General features: G+C 38.6%; 1 protein-coding gene across 1 annotated transcript in view; it reads left to right on the forward strand.

The window, feature by feature from the left end:
- EXOC4 (exocyst complex component 4) overlaps positions 1-18,317 on the forward strand; it is an 813,300-nt gene that overhangs the window by 633,544 nt on the left and 161,439 nt on the right. Inside the window, exon 12 of the mRNA XM_068549476.1 lies at positions 8,009-8,145. Coding sequence (XP_068405577.1) covers positions 8,009-8,145 — 137 coding nt within the window. The remainder of the gene's footprint in view (positions 1-8,008; positions 8,146-18,317) is intronic.

Consider the following 18,317-nt stretch of genomic DNA (forward strand, 5'->3'; position numbering starts at 1 on the left):
TGGCCTGGAAACACCAGCTGGGGCATCCACAGGGCTCACTTCATTTATTTTCCTTCTCCAGTGCCTGAAAACCATTGCTTCATATATCTCCTCTTGTGTAAACCAAGACCTCAAGCTATTTTATACCAAAATACTTTAGTATTACTTCTCTGCAGAGCAAGAGCATTTTCTTATCAAAATAACATTATCACTGTTTCCAATGTTAGCAGTAAGTTCTTAATATCATGTAATTATCTAGTCCATTTTGAAATGTCCCAGATGTTGCAGAAATGTTCTTTACAACTGGTTTGTCCAAACTAGGATTCCATCTAGGACCATAATTGTTATGTGGCTTAAGAGAATTTGACTGTGGATAGCAAGTTGCTTTCAGCTCTAGAATTAGGATTCTGAGCTCCACTACCTAATACGCTGTGCTGCTTCTCTCCATCTGCAGGAAGAAGCCCTCAGCTTGTCACTCAGGCCTTCCACAAGCTGGTTCCCCACTGTCCAGTCAACCCTTTCTCCTCCTCCAACCACCCTTGACTTCTCTTTGCTATTTGTGACCAGCTCACTCCTCACCCCCAGGCTTTGCCTACCTCTTTTCTCTAGCCTGAAATACCTTGTCCCTTCCTTTCCATGTATCCAAACCTGACCCATCCTCCAGATCCCAGTTCAGGCTCCCCAACTCCTGTTCTCCTCCATTGTCTTTTGTACTTTCATCTCTTGGAAAACCAATTGTTTCTTGTTCTGAATGATGTTATCCCAACTAGATTATCATTATCCCCTGGGAAAAGAGACCATGCTTTATACCAAGAACATTGCTTGGCAAGAAAAGAAGTACTATAGCTGCTAATCTTGTTGCTAATATACTTCTGTCTCCTTCCTAACATGTAGCACTATGCAGTTTGCAGGATAGTAACCTTAAAGTGCTTTTGAATTATGTGTGGTATGTGTGTGTATGGGGGGGGGAGGGTGGAGTTGGAGATATTTCTTACAAGTGCTAATGCTCACCTATTCGTTGATTTATTTCTCCTCTCTGGGTTCCATTACATATCAAAGGGAATTGATAACCTGTCCATAGAGTTATATTGATTTGACGTATGTAAGTCAACAAACATTCCTTTATTATTTAGTGTTAGCTTGGGAAACAAAGATGCCCTTGGGATTTCATAGTCTAATTAAGCACAACAGTTGTATACTTCTTTCCCCTTCCCTGCTATTTTGTTTTGTTCTGAATATGAAGTCACAACCTCCTAAATAAACCTCATAAAAAGCCAGCTGTACTTGTAAGATATGTTAGGCACAGATTTTATTCAACCATAAATGATCCTCTACTCAAAATGTTAAAAATAAATACTATTTGTAATTTACATCATATGTATTTTCCAAGTTTTCATTTGGCAAGTAAATTTTATGACTACTTTTGTGAATTCTAAAGGGATATAGTTTTTCTGATTGCCCAAAATTTGACCTCATATTTTCTTTGTTTAAGCCTACTTATAAATTCTACCTAGTGCTTGAGGCTGCCAGAGCTCCGAACGTATTTCCCAGTTGGTTATTATAAGTGTATTTGTCTTTTTCCGAATGGTAGAATGGAACCTTTTGAAATTATCTTCCTACACTTGGAGTGGATCATCTAGTGATTGGTGACATCATATTGGACTTATTTGTTGTATTTTCTTGGTGGGGAAGGGATATTCGAAATATTTAGGTGTCATGTATGTATATGTTGTAAAAGGACCCTGAGGATCTAGCTTCTTACTGCTTCTCTGAGCCTACCCACCCTGTCTACACACACACATGCACACCCTTCATCCGCAGCCGTGAAGAACCACGTGCAATTCCCCGAATCCCACACCACTTCATGTTCACGCTGTTCCATCTACCAGAAGTGCTTCCCTCCCCAATCTTTGTCAGTCGGCAAGTTGCTATTTGTCTTTCTGGACTCAGTTCAGTTGTAACTTCCTCTTTCTCAGGACTCCCTCCACCCCTTCGACCCCAGTTCAATTAACTGTTTCCTCCTCCATGCTTCTATTGCCCAATATACAGATGCCCAGGGTAGCAGCACCTATGAGCCTTTATTGTCCTTGTTTGTGAACTTGTGTGTCTTCTGCTACTAATATCTAAGATGGCAGGAGGGCAGGAAACTTGTCTCATCTGGCTTTTTATCTCCTAAGTTAGCCTAGTATTTGACATAGAGGAAATATTTGCTTAATAAATATGTATCTATTTAAACAATTCGTTAAATTCCCAGCTCTTTCCCCACAAAACATCTAAGCCTTCTCAACAGTTCTCATCTATAGCAGTGGCCTGTGGTAATATTCCAACAATACTGCTACATCTTCACATTTTAAAAATATACCCTAAGTGAAAACCATTATAATAGAAGACATACACACTCACAGATGGTATTCTCAGACAAATTTTTGAAGGGGTGCCTATTCATTTGTGTGAAGGTTGGACATAAATTGTTTAAAATTGAGATCTAACATGTGTGCATGTAACCACCAACCAGATGTCCCTCCCAGTCAGTGTTCCCCCCTCCTCCCTTGCAGTGGGTATTAATCTGGGTTCTCAAGTGAAACAGAACCATCTCTGTGGGAGATGGCTAGATAGATAGATATGTTCTAGGTGTTTCTAACAGGAGGACCTAATGAAGGTTAGGGAGAGTCTTCCCACACAAAGGAGTTTTCAGCTGAGACCTGAAAGATAAGAAAAAGTACTCTAGGAAAGGAAGACAAGGGACAGGACTTTGCAAGCAAGCACAAAGCCCTGAAATGAGAATGAAGAACTGAGGCAATGCCACGTAGCCAGATGTTAGACAAGCAAGAGGAAAATGGCAGACAGTGAGGCTAGAGGGGTAGCTAGGAGCCATGCCATGAAGGGCCCTATGGGTTATATGAAGAATATGGGGCCTAGTGCATTAAAGAGCTTTTAAGTTGGTAGAGACATAATCAGATAGAACTTTAATTTTTTTCTTTTGATGTTAAATTTACAAACTGTGAAGTGCACCAATCTCAAGTGCAAAAAATTTTTACACATGTTTTTACTCATGCAATAGCTACCCACTCAAGGTATTTCCAGCACCTGGAAGGTTCTCTCCTTCCCATTCAGGACCCACCACCTCCAAAGGTAGCCACTGTTATGACTCCTATCACCAGAGATTACTTTTGCCCGTTTTTGAACTACAGTAATGACAGAACCATACAGTTGTGCTGCTTTGTGTCTGAATACTTTCACTCAGCATGCAGTCTGTGAGATTTGTCCATGTCACGTGTAGTAATAGTTCATCCTTTTTCCTTGCTCTGCAGTATTCCGTTGTATGAATATACCACAGTTCATTTGCCCATAAACTATTGATGGACATAAGGACCACTTTTATTACTTTTTTAAACTGTTATAAGTAGAACTGCTATGAGGACTTGTGTTCATGTCTTTTTGATGGACATAAGCACTCATTTCTGTGGGAGACATAACTTTTTTTTAAAGATTCATTTTTTCTTAAGGATTTTTTTAAAAATTTATTTTATTTGTTTATTTTTGGCTGCACTGGGTCTTCGTTGCTGCACGCAGTCTTTCTCTAATTGCGTTGCACGGGGGCTACTCTTTGTTGTGGTGTGCAGGCTTCTCATTGCGGTGGCTTCTCTTGTTGCAGAGCATGGGCTCTAGGCATGCGGGCTTCAGTAGTTGTGGCACGTGGGCTCAGTAGTTGTGGCTCGTGGGCTCTAAAGCGCAGCAGGCTCAGTAGTTGTGGCGCACGGGCTTAGTTGCTCTGCGGCATGTGGGATCTTCCTGGACCAGGGCTCGAACCTGTGTCCCCTGCATTGGCAGGCGAATTCTTAACCACTGGGTTGCCAGGGAAGCCCAGACATAACTTTTTAAAAGATTACTCAGCTTTTGAGGTGGAGGATGATTAGGAAGAGCATTAGACGTGGCAATGTCCTCAGTCACCAACTCCCTGGATGCATAGTCTTTTACCAGCTAGCTTATTAAAGGAGCAAACCCATTCAGAATATTTTAAACATCACGCAAATCAAAATATAGATAGAAAAACAGAAAGCAAATTTCCTTTTGATTTCTGTCATTACTGTCATTGTTGTAGTTGTTATCGTTTATGGCCAACCACAACTTAGAGCTGATGGTAATTGGAAGGACAATATGGAATGACAAGTTTTGGTGACTAGTAGTTGGATATGTCCCCATAAACAGAAACATTGTTGTCATTGTCAGACATTCGTGAAGCCCTCTCCCTCCACAGTTGCTGGTGTATATATGTGGTGTGGTGGGGTGTGTCTCAAGTGATGAATGGATTTACTCTTATGTTTTCTTTCAAATTCTTCCTAAAGTAGTTTTCCAGGACCCTAGGTTCTCTGCAGCGTCTCTGAACCATCCCTGATTCAAGGGCTAAAACAGCACACATACAGAGACTGCATTTTCCAAACTAAAGTTTTATGAGTTTGTACTTCCTGAATTGTGTGTGTATATATATTTATTAATTGCCATTACAGAAAATAATACAGTCAAGTGAAATTAGGAATGTTTTGGTAGCAAAGTCTAAGACTTTTAGTCGTAATGAATGTTCAGTCTTTAGAACCATGGGAATTAAGGTACAGTAATGTAGTAACAAAGAGGCCATGGTCTGATTCCACTTTACCAAATCAGGCTTTTGACCCACTATTTTGCATTAAAATTGTACTCTAAATCTGTCTTTTCACTGTGTTCTGAATGTGCATTAATTCATCTAATAAACATCTTTTGAGCACCTTCAGTGTTCCAGATACCTTGCTACTAGGCAGTAGAGATATGAAAGTATAGTCACTGATCAAAAGGATTTTGTAGTGTGACAGAAGAGACTGTTAATAAAGAAGTGAACCGGTGGTTGCCATACCCCATTAGGGCTTGGGCTAAACGGACAAGGTCTTCAGTGTCCAATCATCTTCATTCATTCATTCGTTAAAATTTTTAAGTTCAGAGCTGGTCCTTAGACCAAAAGAGCTGGTCCTTGTATACTGTCCTCTTATTTTAGATTGCTGATATATCCCTGTAAGAAACTTTAGTTGTTTATTTTTCATAGCAGTGGTTTTTTTTTTTTTTTTTTTTTAATTGCCTCAGCTATCCTGGGAGGGTTTTTTTCCTTTTCTCATTTTTCATGTCATGCTCAGACTTATTACCTGGTAATAGGTTGCAAGAAATGAGAATTGAGTTATTTTTAAACAAATATCAATCATTTGTGATATGTTTAATAGAAATTATAATGAATAAAATCAGGGTTTTACTTATTATGAAGTCATTATAGTCAACATTGGCAATTCCCCAAATTAATAATGAGACAATAAATCATCTGTGATGCCAAAGGGATCAGATAAATAAAAACAGGACTGACCTTGTTAGAAATTTGATATTTTCAGTATTTATCTGTCAGAGCCACTGATTTGGAAATTGTTGTAAATTCTTGGAAAATGGAATCTTTTTTCCCCTGTAAAAGTATGCATCATTTGGCAAACTACAGTATCGTTTTCCTTGAAGAGAATGTAGTGATTGATTATCCAGAGTGCTACCATGACAAGGTAAACCAACCAAATAGCTGGAAAATTGTGTATAATCATATAGCATCACATAGGCTAATCATTCCCTGCAGGTACTTCCTGTTTACCCCCAAAATCTTTATCTCCAGGGGATATTCCTCTGTGGCTGCAATCTCCCCTTCCTCTCCGACTGTCATCAGCACAGTTCTCATCACCCAAAAACATGGGCATAAATACAAACCAAGCTGAACCACCCAAAGAGACTTCCAGATGCAAAGATGCCTGTATCTAGCATCCCTCACATATATGACATCCCTCACATTGTTTATATGGGTTGACATTATTAGTCCTGTTTCTTTGATTAGTAGTATCGTCCTAAAGATCCTTAGAAATTATAAAACAAGCAAAGGAAGGGAAGGATGGGAAGGTTTTAGAAAATAAGAACACCCGTCTCACTTTTGAGAAGTTGATAATCTAATCAGGAAGAACAAACACACCTAAGATGACCTGGAACAGTTACACAGTATTCCCCAAGTCTGCAAGCACCAAGGCACTGATTGAGCGATGAGGGCCAGTAGAGTAGAGGAGCCATCAAATTATCCTTGGTTACCAGAAGGCTAGATGGAGCCATCAGAAAGGAAGGGGCTACCCAAAACTGCCCCAGAGTTGATTATCAGTGGTATAATTGGGAATAGAACCAGGCCCTTTCTTTCAATAATCTGAGCAATTTCCTTGTGCTCATCTTCCCTGCAGTGTTTGTCAGATTTCAAACGGCTTTTGTTAGGATGGCTGCACTCTACTCTCCTTTATTAATTGCTGTCCACGTGTTGTAGGATAGCCTGTGTTCTTAATCAGGATGAGGATTTTTGATTCTTCTTAGCAGCATGGGGACATGTAGCTAAGCAGAATCAATTCCTGTCACTCACACAAACACAGAGGAGCAGGATTATGGATCAGGGTGAAGCTGCAGTGCTTTAATCTTAAAATCAATACAGAAAAGGAAGTTGAACTTGTGGGGATTCTATACAGACTGTAATTTGGTTTCCTATGAAGTTGCCTCACACGGTATAACTGCTCCTTCCTTTTCACCTTCTGATTATTTTACTTGGAGTGTGGGGAGAGGAGAAGGAAAGAAGAAACCTCTAGAACCAAATAGTCCTGAATAAGCATGCATATGTAAGCTCATAACTCAAACTGATCCTCCGTTGTGTTGAGAAAAGCTGTACACGTTTATCCATTCTTTTTATTTTTAGAAGAAAAAAAAAAAGCTAACCCAAACCCTGTACCCCATAGTCTGTACTTAAGCATAATAAAATGCCTTTGATTATTTCAAAGGTTAGTGTCAGGCTGGAAAAAAAAATTTTTTAATGTTTACTTTTATGGCTAAGTCTACATTGCTTATGGAATTCTATATAAATAAATACATATTCATCAAACCAGTTATTGACCAAAGGATTCCAAGCTTCTAAGCATGTGATTAATATTTACTCCAGTGTAATTGTGCTTCTTTCAAAAGAGGCATGAACTAATGGTTTAAACAACTCTGTCTTTTCTTAACCAAAGATTTAGAATTTATTGAATGTGCCTCTTTTCAGGTATAACACCGATTTGCTGCACAGTACTATCAGTGTCTAAGATGGGCTTATTTTTTCCCTTGGATATTCCTTTAATTCAGTTTAAAAACGTGTCTGAGTCTCTTTGGACACTGCTTCTACAGTGACAAAAACAACAGGAGATACTGTGATCTCATGAGAAAAAGTTTGAGGCAGAAGGGTATAGTTAAAAGAGCAAAGTCTGGAGCCCTTGCTTTGTTTCTTTCTTTTTCTAAGCCTGTTTCCTCCTCTTTACACTGGGGACGATTAAGGGATTCAGCCGATAGGTAGGTGCGTTGAGAGGATTAAATGACATAAAGCATGTAGAGTGCCTAGCTCAGCTTCGCGCTTGTAAGAATCTAATAAGTGTTCATGATTATCATGATTATTTTGTGAGTTTCAAGTGAGGTAACATATGCTGTATATGTGAAAACATTCTACAAGCTGTAAGGCACGATACAAATGTTAGTTGTTATTCTTAATAGATTGATGGTTTTGAAACTTTAAAAAACAAATCCTAGAAGGCTTTTTCTTTATGCTGCCTGTCGTGAGTCCCTAATCTCAAAGTAGAACCCTGGGGGTGATAAATCAGGCTCCAACTGAATATGAATTTTCTTTCTTAAAAGCCGCAGAGATATCTTGTAGATGCCAAGAATTCCATGAAATCAATATGAAATTCCCTGTCCTGTGTCCTTCCATAAAAAACACTTTCTCAGGTCTTTGGAAGATCAGCACTATGTAAGATACTTATTTTGTTGTTGTTTTTCAGGAGTATTTTTAAATGTCACATCCTTCTAGGAAAGCTCAAGTGTCTTAAGTGATCACATCCTCTTAGTAGTCCTTCCTTGTCATAAACATCACTTGAGGCAAAACACTCATGAGTTTCTGTGTCCTCTCTGTGTTCGTTTCCAGAGCACAATCATTGTGGAGAAGACAGTGCAAGACCTCATGAACCTGATGCACGACTTGAGTGCCTATTCGGATCAGTTCCTCAACATGGTGTGCGTGAAGCTACAGGAGTACAAGGACACCTGCACTGCAGCCTACAGGTAGAGCTTCTGTTGGAAGCTAAGCAACGTCAATTTAGAACTTGACCTTTGGGGTGGTGGCTGATACTGCCTTCGTAGCCTAACTTTCCATCATTATAGAAAAGGACCATCCTTGAGTTTGTCAAGAGGCCTGATGAGAACAAGTACCAAAGAAATAGTCTCCTAGACACACGTATAGTCATACCAGCAGAGGGAATGGAAGGTACAAAGGGACAAAGCCACTTAGGACTGCCTTTGGGTGGCTTAGATGAAGTGTCAGCCTTGATTTTTATGAAAGTCTAGAATCACAAGATGTGTCTTCCTCAAGGAAACTCTGGACCTTGATTAGCCCCTCTTGTGATTCTAAAAGATCTTTAAAGTAAAGCAATTTTGAACTCTTAGTAACCCTTAATAATCTATAATATGATTTCTTTTTAGTCTGTCCAAACATATTCCTCCTGATGTTTGACCTATAGCCTTCCTACTGTCATAAACGGATGGTTACCCTGTTTAGCATCAGTGGAAATGAAAAATCATAGTTATGAACTTGAACACCTTTAGTTTTCCCTCTGATTTCTTTTCAATATTTTCTAGTCAATATTTTGTAACCATTAAACTCATGCTAAAAGAAAAAGAAAACTAAATTTCAATTTTAAAATGTGGGGAAGAGAATATAGTTTTTCAAAATTCCTTTAAGAGATACACAAATGAACATTTTAAAAGCCATTGCCCTTGTGTTAGTTGTCTAAGAGTGGAATTTCTGGGCCACAGAGTTAACTCCAAAATGGTTGTACCAATGTCACATCTACCAAATGACAGTCAAATAACATACTTTAAAAATTAACTTTTACTTTAAGCTGCATTGGATTTTAAGCTTTTTTTTTTTTTTTTTAAAGCAAGGCATGTCTTCTTTTTCTTATATTTCATTAAGGGCAACCCATAATTTCTAACAAATAATAATGCCAGTGAGTATTAATTATAATGGAGACGTTACCTAACCTGCCGAAGATATGGCAAAATTGGCAATAGACTCTAAGTCCCACTGATGGTCATTTATATATTATTGTTGTTCTTGTTATTTTGAAAGAAATCTTTTTAAAAGTTTTTATAGCTTGGCACCTTATTTATTGTAGGTGACCTTTTCCTCATTTATGATCCTGCCTCACAACAAGTCAAGTGATAGGAAGCTTACTAAATCCACAAAGCAGAGTGGTCACCGTTGAACAATCTCTTGTTTTGAAACTATATTCAGATTGGACATAGTTCTTATTTCTGTAGTGATTCCAAATCAGTTTCATCCTTACACATGAAAACCCTTCAAATATGTGAAGATGGCTATCATGGTCCGTTTAGTAGTTTTGTTTTGTTTTTCTTTTCCCCTAGACAGAACATCCTTGGTTTCTGATACGTCCTGGGTCTGCAAACCATCCCACTCTTCTTTCTCTGTTGCCATCAGTCTGGTAGTATCTATCTTAAAAAAGGAGTACTCCACACTGAGCCCAGTGTTCCAAGTGTGCTCTTGTTCTTCAGCAAAACCACTGCCTTCTTTGTGCAGGACCCAATGCCAGACACACATCATTGCATGTGAGTGTGTAGGAATAAAGAAGTCCATCAGTTACAGATATACCTTTAATGAGCTTACGTTCTTGGTTGAGGATAGAAAGGAAAATAGGGGACAAAGAAATCAGACGTGTATCCACAGCATCAATTTATGACAGAAAATATGGTAAGATAGGTAATGATGACATGCTCTAGGAGGAAGAAATTACTTAAAGAGGACAAGAGAGGTTTGGTGAAGGTTACAAACCTAGGGTTTGTGAAGAATGAGGAGGATTTAGGCAGGATTTAAACTGAAGGAGCTAAAGGAGTGAAGGAACCAGAACAATGTCAAGGAGGTGGGGAAGAGCAGGAAAAGGCTGAGCAAGTGATGAATGTTTGGGTTTTGGAAAAGATGGCTAAGCCAAAATGGAGGCTCTTGAATGCCAGGCTCAAGGAACGTGACCTTTTAAAGTTCGGTAGTGGGAACCACTGAAGGTCAGTCAACAGGGAATGCCAGGGAAGACCTGTGCTTTAGGGAGATTTTTCTGAGCTTTGTGTAAGATGGATTGGAAAGGCAAGAGTGTGGAGGTGGAGGGGAGAGAGGCAGAGAGTGCCTGAATTAGAGGAGAGGTGGGGGAAACGGAGGGGAAGGGGCAGACCAAGAAACTTAAATTAAGGGGGTAAATTTGTAGGACATGGCCACTGGTTGGCTGTAGGGAATAAGGAAATATAAGAAGAAATAGTAGGTGAAATTAACCTTATCTTTTCTAAGCTATATTTGTAGGGATTTTTTTTTAACTTAAATTCAAGATCTCACATGTAGCCATTAAATTTAATGTTATTTTTAGCTCATCGTTTCAGTTTATTGAGATATTGTTGAATCCTCATTCTGTCATCAAAAAATCATAGCTATTCCTCCAAATTCCGTGTCATTCTTGATTTTATTAGCAATCTTTTAGTTTCTTTGTGTATGTCATTTTTAAAAATGTTCAACAGGACAGGGCTAAGTTGAGAGTTTTGGGGGACATACCTCTTGACACTTCCTTTGAGACTGATGACCGTATATTACTCAGTACTTCAGGGGTTCATATGTTTTTCTTTTTTTTTTTTTTCCACTCCATAACTTTTAGTATATTTTTTAACATCTTTATTGGAGTATAATCGCTTTACATTGTTGTGTTAGTTGCTGCCTTATAACAAAGTGAATCAGCTATGCCTATACATGTATTACCATATCTCCTCCCTCTCACGTCTCCCTACCACCCTCCCTATCCCACCCCTCTAGGTGGTCACAGATCACCGAGCTGATCTCCCTGTGCTATGTGGCTGCTTCCCACTAACTATCTGTTTTACATTTGGTAGTGTATATATATCAGTGCCGCTCTCTCACTTCATCCCAGCTTACCCTTCCCCCTCCCCGTGTCCTCAAGTCCACTCTCTACGTCTGCATCTTTATTCCTGTCCTGCCCCTAGGTTCTTCAGAAACATTTTTTTTTTTTAGATTCCATATATATATGTTACCATACGGTATTTGTTTTTCTCTTTCTGACTTCATTCTGTATGACAGACTCTAGGTCCATCCACCTCACTACAAATAACTCAATTTCGTTTCTTTCTATGGCTGAGTAATATTCCATTGTGTATATATGCCACATCTTCTTTATCCATTAATCTGTCTATGGACACTTAGGTTGCTTCCATGTCCTGGCTATTGTAAATAGTACTGCAGTGAACATTGTGATACATGTCTCTTTTTTTTTTTTTTTCCACACACACACACACACTGTATTTTATTTTTACAAGAGATAAATAAGCTGACACCAAGCATTGTAAATGGATGACCATAACAAAAGCAACGATTGCAATTACCAAACACGAAACACACTGATACTATGTCATAATATTGACATTCAGTCCAGAAATCCTCCACTGTAACATGTCCTTTACTTTGCAGTGAAAATTGATTTGTATATTTTTTGCCTCTGAGTCCTTGTGGGATTTTTTTTTTTATTCAAACAGAAAGTCACAAAAATTATAATCATCCTCATCAGTTCACTCAGTCACATGTAATTAATTTTTTTTTCATCTTGATCTTTTGTTAGCACTTTTATGAATTCATCAGTTTTCCATTAGAGTTCTGAAGATGCTTATTCATTCAGTTCAGCAGTATAGTCAGTTACCAGAAACCTGTACTTGTCAGAGTCTTTTCCATGAATTCCTTGAAGATGAAACGCTTTTATAGGAACATTTTTGCAAAAGCATCAGAGTACACCCAGAACTGTCTGTAAATGACAAAAGACTTAAAAATGACCACGGTTAAAGATTTGATGAAAGTTCATAATAATGCAATTGACAAGGAAATTTAGTTATTTCTGAGATATACATTTTAAAGTAATAACTAGAATTATGACTTATAACATTATACCAGAACATATAAGATTTTTAGAAATTTCATGTAATGTCTGAAACATTTATATTAACATATTTCCATACAAATAACCCAAAGAAAGTTTAGTATTAGTTTTTTGTTTGTTTGCTTGTTTGTTTGTTTTTTTATACTGCAGGTTCTTATTAGTCATCAATTTTATACACAACAGTGTATGCTTGTCAATCCCAATCACCCTATTCAGCACACCACCATCCCCACCCCACCGCGGTTTTCCCCCCTTGGTGTCCATACGTTTGCTCTCTACATCTGTGTCTCAACTTCTGCCCTGCAAACCGGTTCACCTGTACCATTTTTCTAGGTTCCACATACATGCATTAATATACAATATTTGTTTTTCTCTTTCTGACTTAACTTCACTCTGTATGATGGTCTCTAGGTCCATCCACGTCTCAACAAATGACTCAATTTCATTCCTTTTAATGGCTAAGTAATATTCCATTGTATATATGTGCCACATTTTCTTCATCCATTCATCTGTCTGTGGGCACTTAGGTTGCTTCCATGTCCTGGCTGTTGTAAATAGTACTGCAGTGAACATTGTGATACATGTCTCTTTTTGAGTTATGGTGTTCTCAGGGTATATGCCCAGTAGTGGGATTGGTGGGTCATATGGTTGTTCTATTTTTAGTTTTTTAAGGAACCTCCATACTGTTCTCCATAGTGGCCGTGTCGATTTACATTCCCACCAACAGTGTAGGAGAGTTCCCTTTTCTCCACACCCTCTCTAGCGTTTATTGTTTGTAGATTTTTTGATGATGGCCATTCAGACTGGTGTGAGGTGATACCCCATTGTGGTTTTGATTTGCATTTCTCTAATGATTAGTGATGTTGAGCATCCTTTCATGTGTTTGTTGGCAATCTGTATATCTTCTTTGGACAAATGGCTGCTTAGGTCTTCTGCCCATTTTTGGATTGGGTTGTTTGTTTTTTTGATATTGAGCTGCATGAGCTGCTTGTATATTTTGGAGATTAATCCTTTGTCAGTTGCTTCGTTTGCAAATATTTTCTCCCATTCTGAGGGTTTTCTTTTCATCTTGTTTATGGTTTCCTTTGCTGTGCAAAAACTTTTAAGTTTCATTAGGTCCCATTTGTTTATTTTTCTTTTTATTTCCATTTCTCTAGGAGGTGGGTCAAAAAGGATCTTACTGTGATTTATATCATAGAGTGTTCTGCTATGTTTTCCTCTAAGAGTTTTATAGGGTCTGGCCTTACACTTACGCCTTTAATCCATTTTGAGTTTATTTTTGTGTAAGCTGTAAGGGAGGGTTCTAATGTCATCCTTTTACATGTAGATGTCCAGTTTCCCCAGCACCACTTATTGAAGAGGCTGTCTTTTCTCCATTGTATATTCTTGCCTCCTTTATCAAAGATAAAGTAACCATACATGTGTGTGTTTATCTCTGGCCAGGCTTTCTATCCTGTTCCATTGATCTATATTTCTGTTTTTGTGCCAGTACCATACTGTCTTGATTACTATAGCTTTGTAGTATAGTCTGAAGTCCGGGAGCCTGATTTCCTCCAGCTCCGTTTTTCTTTCTCCAGATTGCTTTAGCTATTCGGGGTCTTCTGTGTTTCCATACAAATTGTGAAATTTTTTGTTCTACTTCTGTGAAAAATGCCATTGGTAGTTTGATAGGGATTGCACTGAATCTGTAGATTGCTTTGGGTAGTATAGTCATTTTCACAATGTTGATTCTTCCAATCCAAGAACATGGTATATCTCTCCATCTGTTTGTATCATCTTTAATTTCTCTCATCAGTGTCTTATAGTTTTCTGCATACAGGTCTTTTTGTCTCCTTAGGTAGGTTTATTCCTAGGTATTTTATTCTTTTTGTTGCAGTGGTAAATGGGAGGGTTTCCCTAATTTCTCTTTCAGATTTTTCATCATTAGTGTATAGGAATGCAAGAGATTTCTGTGCATTAATTTTGTATCCTGCTACTTTACCAAATTCATTGATTAGCTTTAGTAGTTTTCTGGTAGCATCTTTAGGATTCTGTATGTATAGTGTCATGTCATCTGCAAACAGTGACAGTTTTACTTCTTTTCTGATTTGCATTCCTTTTATTTCTTTTTCTTCTCTGATTGCTGTGGCTAAAACTTCCAAAATTATGTTGAATAATATGTGGTGAGAGTGGACAACCTTGTCTTGTTCTTCATCATAGTGGAAATGGTTTCAGTTTTTCACCGTTGAGAATGATGTTGGCTGTGGGTTTGTCATATATGGACTTTATTATGTTGAGGTAACTTCCCTCTATGCCTGCTTTCTGGAGGGTTTTTATCATAAATGGGTATTGAATTTTGTCAAATCTTTTTCTGCATCTATTGAGATGATCATATGGTTTTTATGCTTCAGTTTGTTAATACGGTGTATCACATTGATTGATTTGCGTATACTGAAGAATCCTTGCTTTCCTTGGATAAACCCCATGTGATCATGGTGTATGATGCTTTTAATGTGCTTTGGATTCTGTTTGCTAGTATTTTGTTGAGGATTTTTGCATCTGTGTTCATCAGTGATATTGGCCTGTAGATTTCTTTTTTGTGACATCTTTGTCTGGTTTTGGTATCAGGGTGATGGTGGCCTCGTAGATTGAGTTTCGGAGTGCTCCCCCCTCTGCTATGTTTTGGAAGAGTTTGAGAAGGATAGGTGTTAGCTCTTCTCCAGATGTTTGATAGAATTCTCCTATGAAGCCATCTGGTCCTCGGCTCTTGTTTGTTGGAAGATTTTTAATCACAGTTTCAATTTCAGGGCTTGTGATTGGTCTGTTCATATCTTCTATTTCTTCCTGGTTCAGTCTCAGAAGTTTGTGCTTTTCTAAGAATTTGTCCATTTCTTCCAGGTTGTCAATTTTATTGGCATAGAGTTGCTTGTAGTAATCTCTCATGATCCTTTGTATTTCTGCAGTGTCAGTTGTTACTTCTCCTTTTTCATTTCTAATTCTGTTGATTTGAGTCTTCTCCCTTTTTTTCTGATGAGTCTGGCTAATCGTTTATCACTTTTGTTTATCTTCTCAACGAACCAGCTTTTAGTTTTATTGATCTTTGCTGTTGTTTCCTTCATTTGTTTTTCATTTATTTCTGATCTGATCTTTATGATTTCTTTCCTTCTGCTAACTTTGGGGTTTTTTGTTCTTCTTTCTCTAATTGCTTTAGGTGTAAGGTTAGGTTGTTTATTTGCGATGTTTCTTGTTTCTTGAGGTAGGACTGTATTGCTATAAGCGTCCCTCTTAGAACTGCTTTTGCTGCATCCCATAGGTTTTGGGTTGTCGTGTTTTCATTGTCATTTGTTTCTAGGTATTTTTTGATTTCCTCTTTGATTTCTTCAGTGATCTCTTGATTACTTAGTAGTGTACTGCTTAGCCTCCATGTGTTTGTGTTTTTCACAGATTTTTTCCTGTAATTGATATCTAGTCTCATAGCGTAGTGGTCGGAAAAGATACTTGATATGATATCAATTTTCTTAAATTTACCAAGGCTTTATTTGTGACCCAAGATATGATCTATCCTGGAAAATGTTCCATGAGCACTTGAGAAGAAAGTGTATTCTGTTGTTTTTGGATGGAATGTCCTATAAATATCAATTAAATCCACCTTGTTTAATGTGTCATTTAAAGCTTGTGTTTCCTTATTTATTTTCATTTTGGATGATCTGTGCATTGGTGAAAGTGGAGTGTTAAAGTCCTCTACTATGATTGTGTTACTGTTGATTTCCCCCTTTTATGGCTGTTAGCATTTGCCTTATGTATTGAGGTGCTCCTATGTTGGGTGCATAAATATTTACAATTGTTGTATCTTCTTGTTGGATTGATCCCTTGATCATTATGTAGTGTCCTTCTTGGTCTCTTGTAATAGTCTTTATTTTAAAGTCCATTTTGTCTGATATGAGAATCGCTACTCCGGCTTTCTTTTGATTTCCATTTGCGTGGAATATCTTTTTCCATCCCCTCACTTTCATTCTGTCTGTGTCCCTAGGTCTGAAGTGGGTCTCTTGTAGACAGCATATATGCGGGTCCTATTTTTGTATCCATTCAGCCAGTCTATGTCTTTTGGTTGGAGCATTTAATCCATTTACATTTAAGGTAATTATCGATATGTATATTCCTGTTACCATTTTCTTAATCATTTTGGGTTTGTTATCGTAGGTCTTTTCCTTCTCTTGTGTTTCCTGCCTAGAGAGGTTTGGTGGTGCTGAATTCTCTTAGCTTTTGCTTGTTTATAAAGGTTTTAATTTCTCTGTCGAATGTGAATGAGATCCTTGCTGGGTAGAGATCTTGGTTGTAGGTTTTTCCCTTTCATCACTTTAAATATGTCCTGCCACTCCCTTCTGGCTTGCAGAGTTTCTGCTGAAAGATCAGCTGTTAACCTTATGGGGAGTCCCTTGTATGTTGTTTGTTGCTTTTCCCTTGCTGCTTTTAATATTTTTTCTTTATATTTAATATTTGATAGTTTGATTAATATGCGTCTTGGTGTGTTACTCTTTGGATTTATCCTGCGTGGGACTCTCTGTGCTTCCTGGACTTGATTGCCTATTTCGTTTCCCATATTAGGGAAGTTTTCAACTATAATCTCTTCAAATATTTTCTCAGTCCCTTTCTTTTTCTCTTCTTCTTCTGGGACCCCATAATTCAAATGTTGGTGCGTTTAACGTTGTCCCAGAGGTCTCTGAGACTGTCCTCAATTATTTTCATTCTTTTTTCTTTATTCTGCTTTGTGGTAGTTATTTCCACTATTTTATCTTCCAGGTCACTTATCCGTTCTTCTGCCTCAGTTATTCTGCTATTGATTCCTTCTAGAGAATTTTTCATTTCATTTATTGTGTTGTTCATCATTGTTTGCTCGTTAGTTCTTCCAGGTCCTTATGAAACGTTTCTTGTATTTTCTCCATTCTATTTCCAAGATTTTGGATCATCTTTACTGTCATTACTCTGAATTCTTCTTCAGGTAGACTGCTTATTTCCTCTTCATTTTTTGGTCTGGTGGGTTTTTACCTTGCTCCTTCATCTGCTGCGTGTTTCTCTGTCTTCTCATTCTGCTTAACTTACTGTGTTTGGGGTCTCCTTTTCGCAGGCTGCAGGTTCGTAGTTCCCATTGTTTTTGGTGTCTGCCCCCAGTGGCTAAGGTTCATTCAGTGGGTTATGTAAGCTTCCTGGTGGAAGGGACTGGTGCCTGTGTTCTGATGGATGAGGCTGGATCTTGTCTTTCTGGTGGGCAGGACCGCGTCCGTTGGTGTGTTTTGGAGTGTCTGTGAACTTATTATGATTTTAGGCAGCCTCTCTGCTAACGTGTTGGGTTGTGTTCCTGTCTTGCTAGTTGTTTGGCATGGGGTGTCCAGCACTGGAGCTGGCCGGTCATTGAGTGGAGCTGGGTCTTAGCATTCAGGCGGAGTTCTCTGGGAGAGCTCTCGCCGATTGATATTACACGGGCCCGGGAAGTCTCTGGTGGTCCAGTGTCCTGAACTCAGCTCTCCCACCTCAGAGGGTCAGGCCTGACAGCCGGCCGGAACACCAAGACCCTGTCAGCCACACGGCTTTTGGGAAGTCTGAGGTCTTCTGCCAGCATTCAGTAGGTGTTCTGTAGGAGCTGTTCCACATGTAGCTGTATTTTTGATGTATTTGTGGAGAAGAAGGTGATCTCCTCGTCTTACTCCTCCGCCATCTTGCAGATCCTGTCTCTTCACACAGATCAATCAAGGAAAAGCTTGAAGGCAGATTTAGGGAAATCTTCCATTACTCCCGTTGCTAGAGGATCCACATTTCATCTGGAAAGGACATAAATCTGGCAATCTCACTTCAGGCCTAGCCCATCCACCTTTTTTCTCTTTGTGCTTAGTCTGTTTCACTTGCTCATAGCAGGCCCTGTGCAGAGGCCTTGCCCCAGCCCTTCAGACCAGAGTTCCTCATGAACTGGCTCAGCCAACACCTCAGCTTCGGACGTGCACTGAAGCTGCTCCTCACAGGACACTCAACTCAAGATCTCATGTGTTTTTCTAACAGTAAATCCAGACTCTAGTTCACGAGCAGTCTCTGGGACCTAAATTTGAATACCAGCTTTTTCACCTATTAGTTATATGACCTTGAACAGTCACTCAGCCTCTCTGTGCCTTAGTTTTCTCATCTGTGAAAAAAGGTAATAATAGTTTTTCCCTCATAGGATTGTTTTGAAAATGTTAACCTTTTAGAACTGTTTTAACAAAATATTAAGCC

The sequence above is a fragment of the Eschrichtius robustus genome, chromosome 8 (assembly GCF_028021215.1).
Source record: "Eschrichtius robustus isolate mEscRob2 chromosome 8, mEscRob2.pri, whole genome shotgun sequence".
Taxonomy (NCBI): domain Eukaryota; kingdom Metazoa; phylum Chordata; class Mammalia; order Artiodactyla; family Eschrichtiidae; genus Eschrichtius; species Eschrichtius robustus.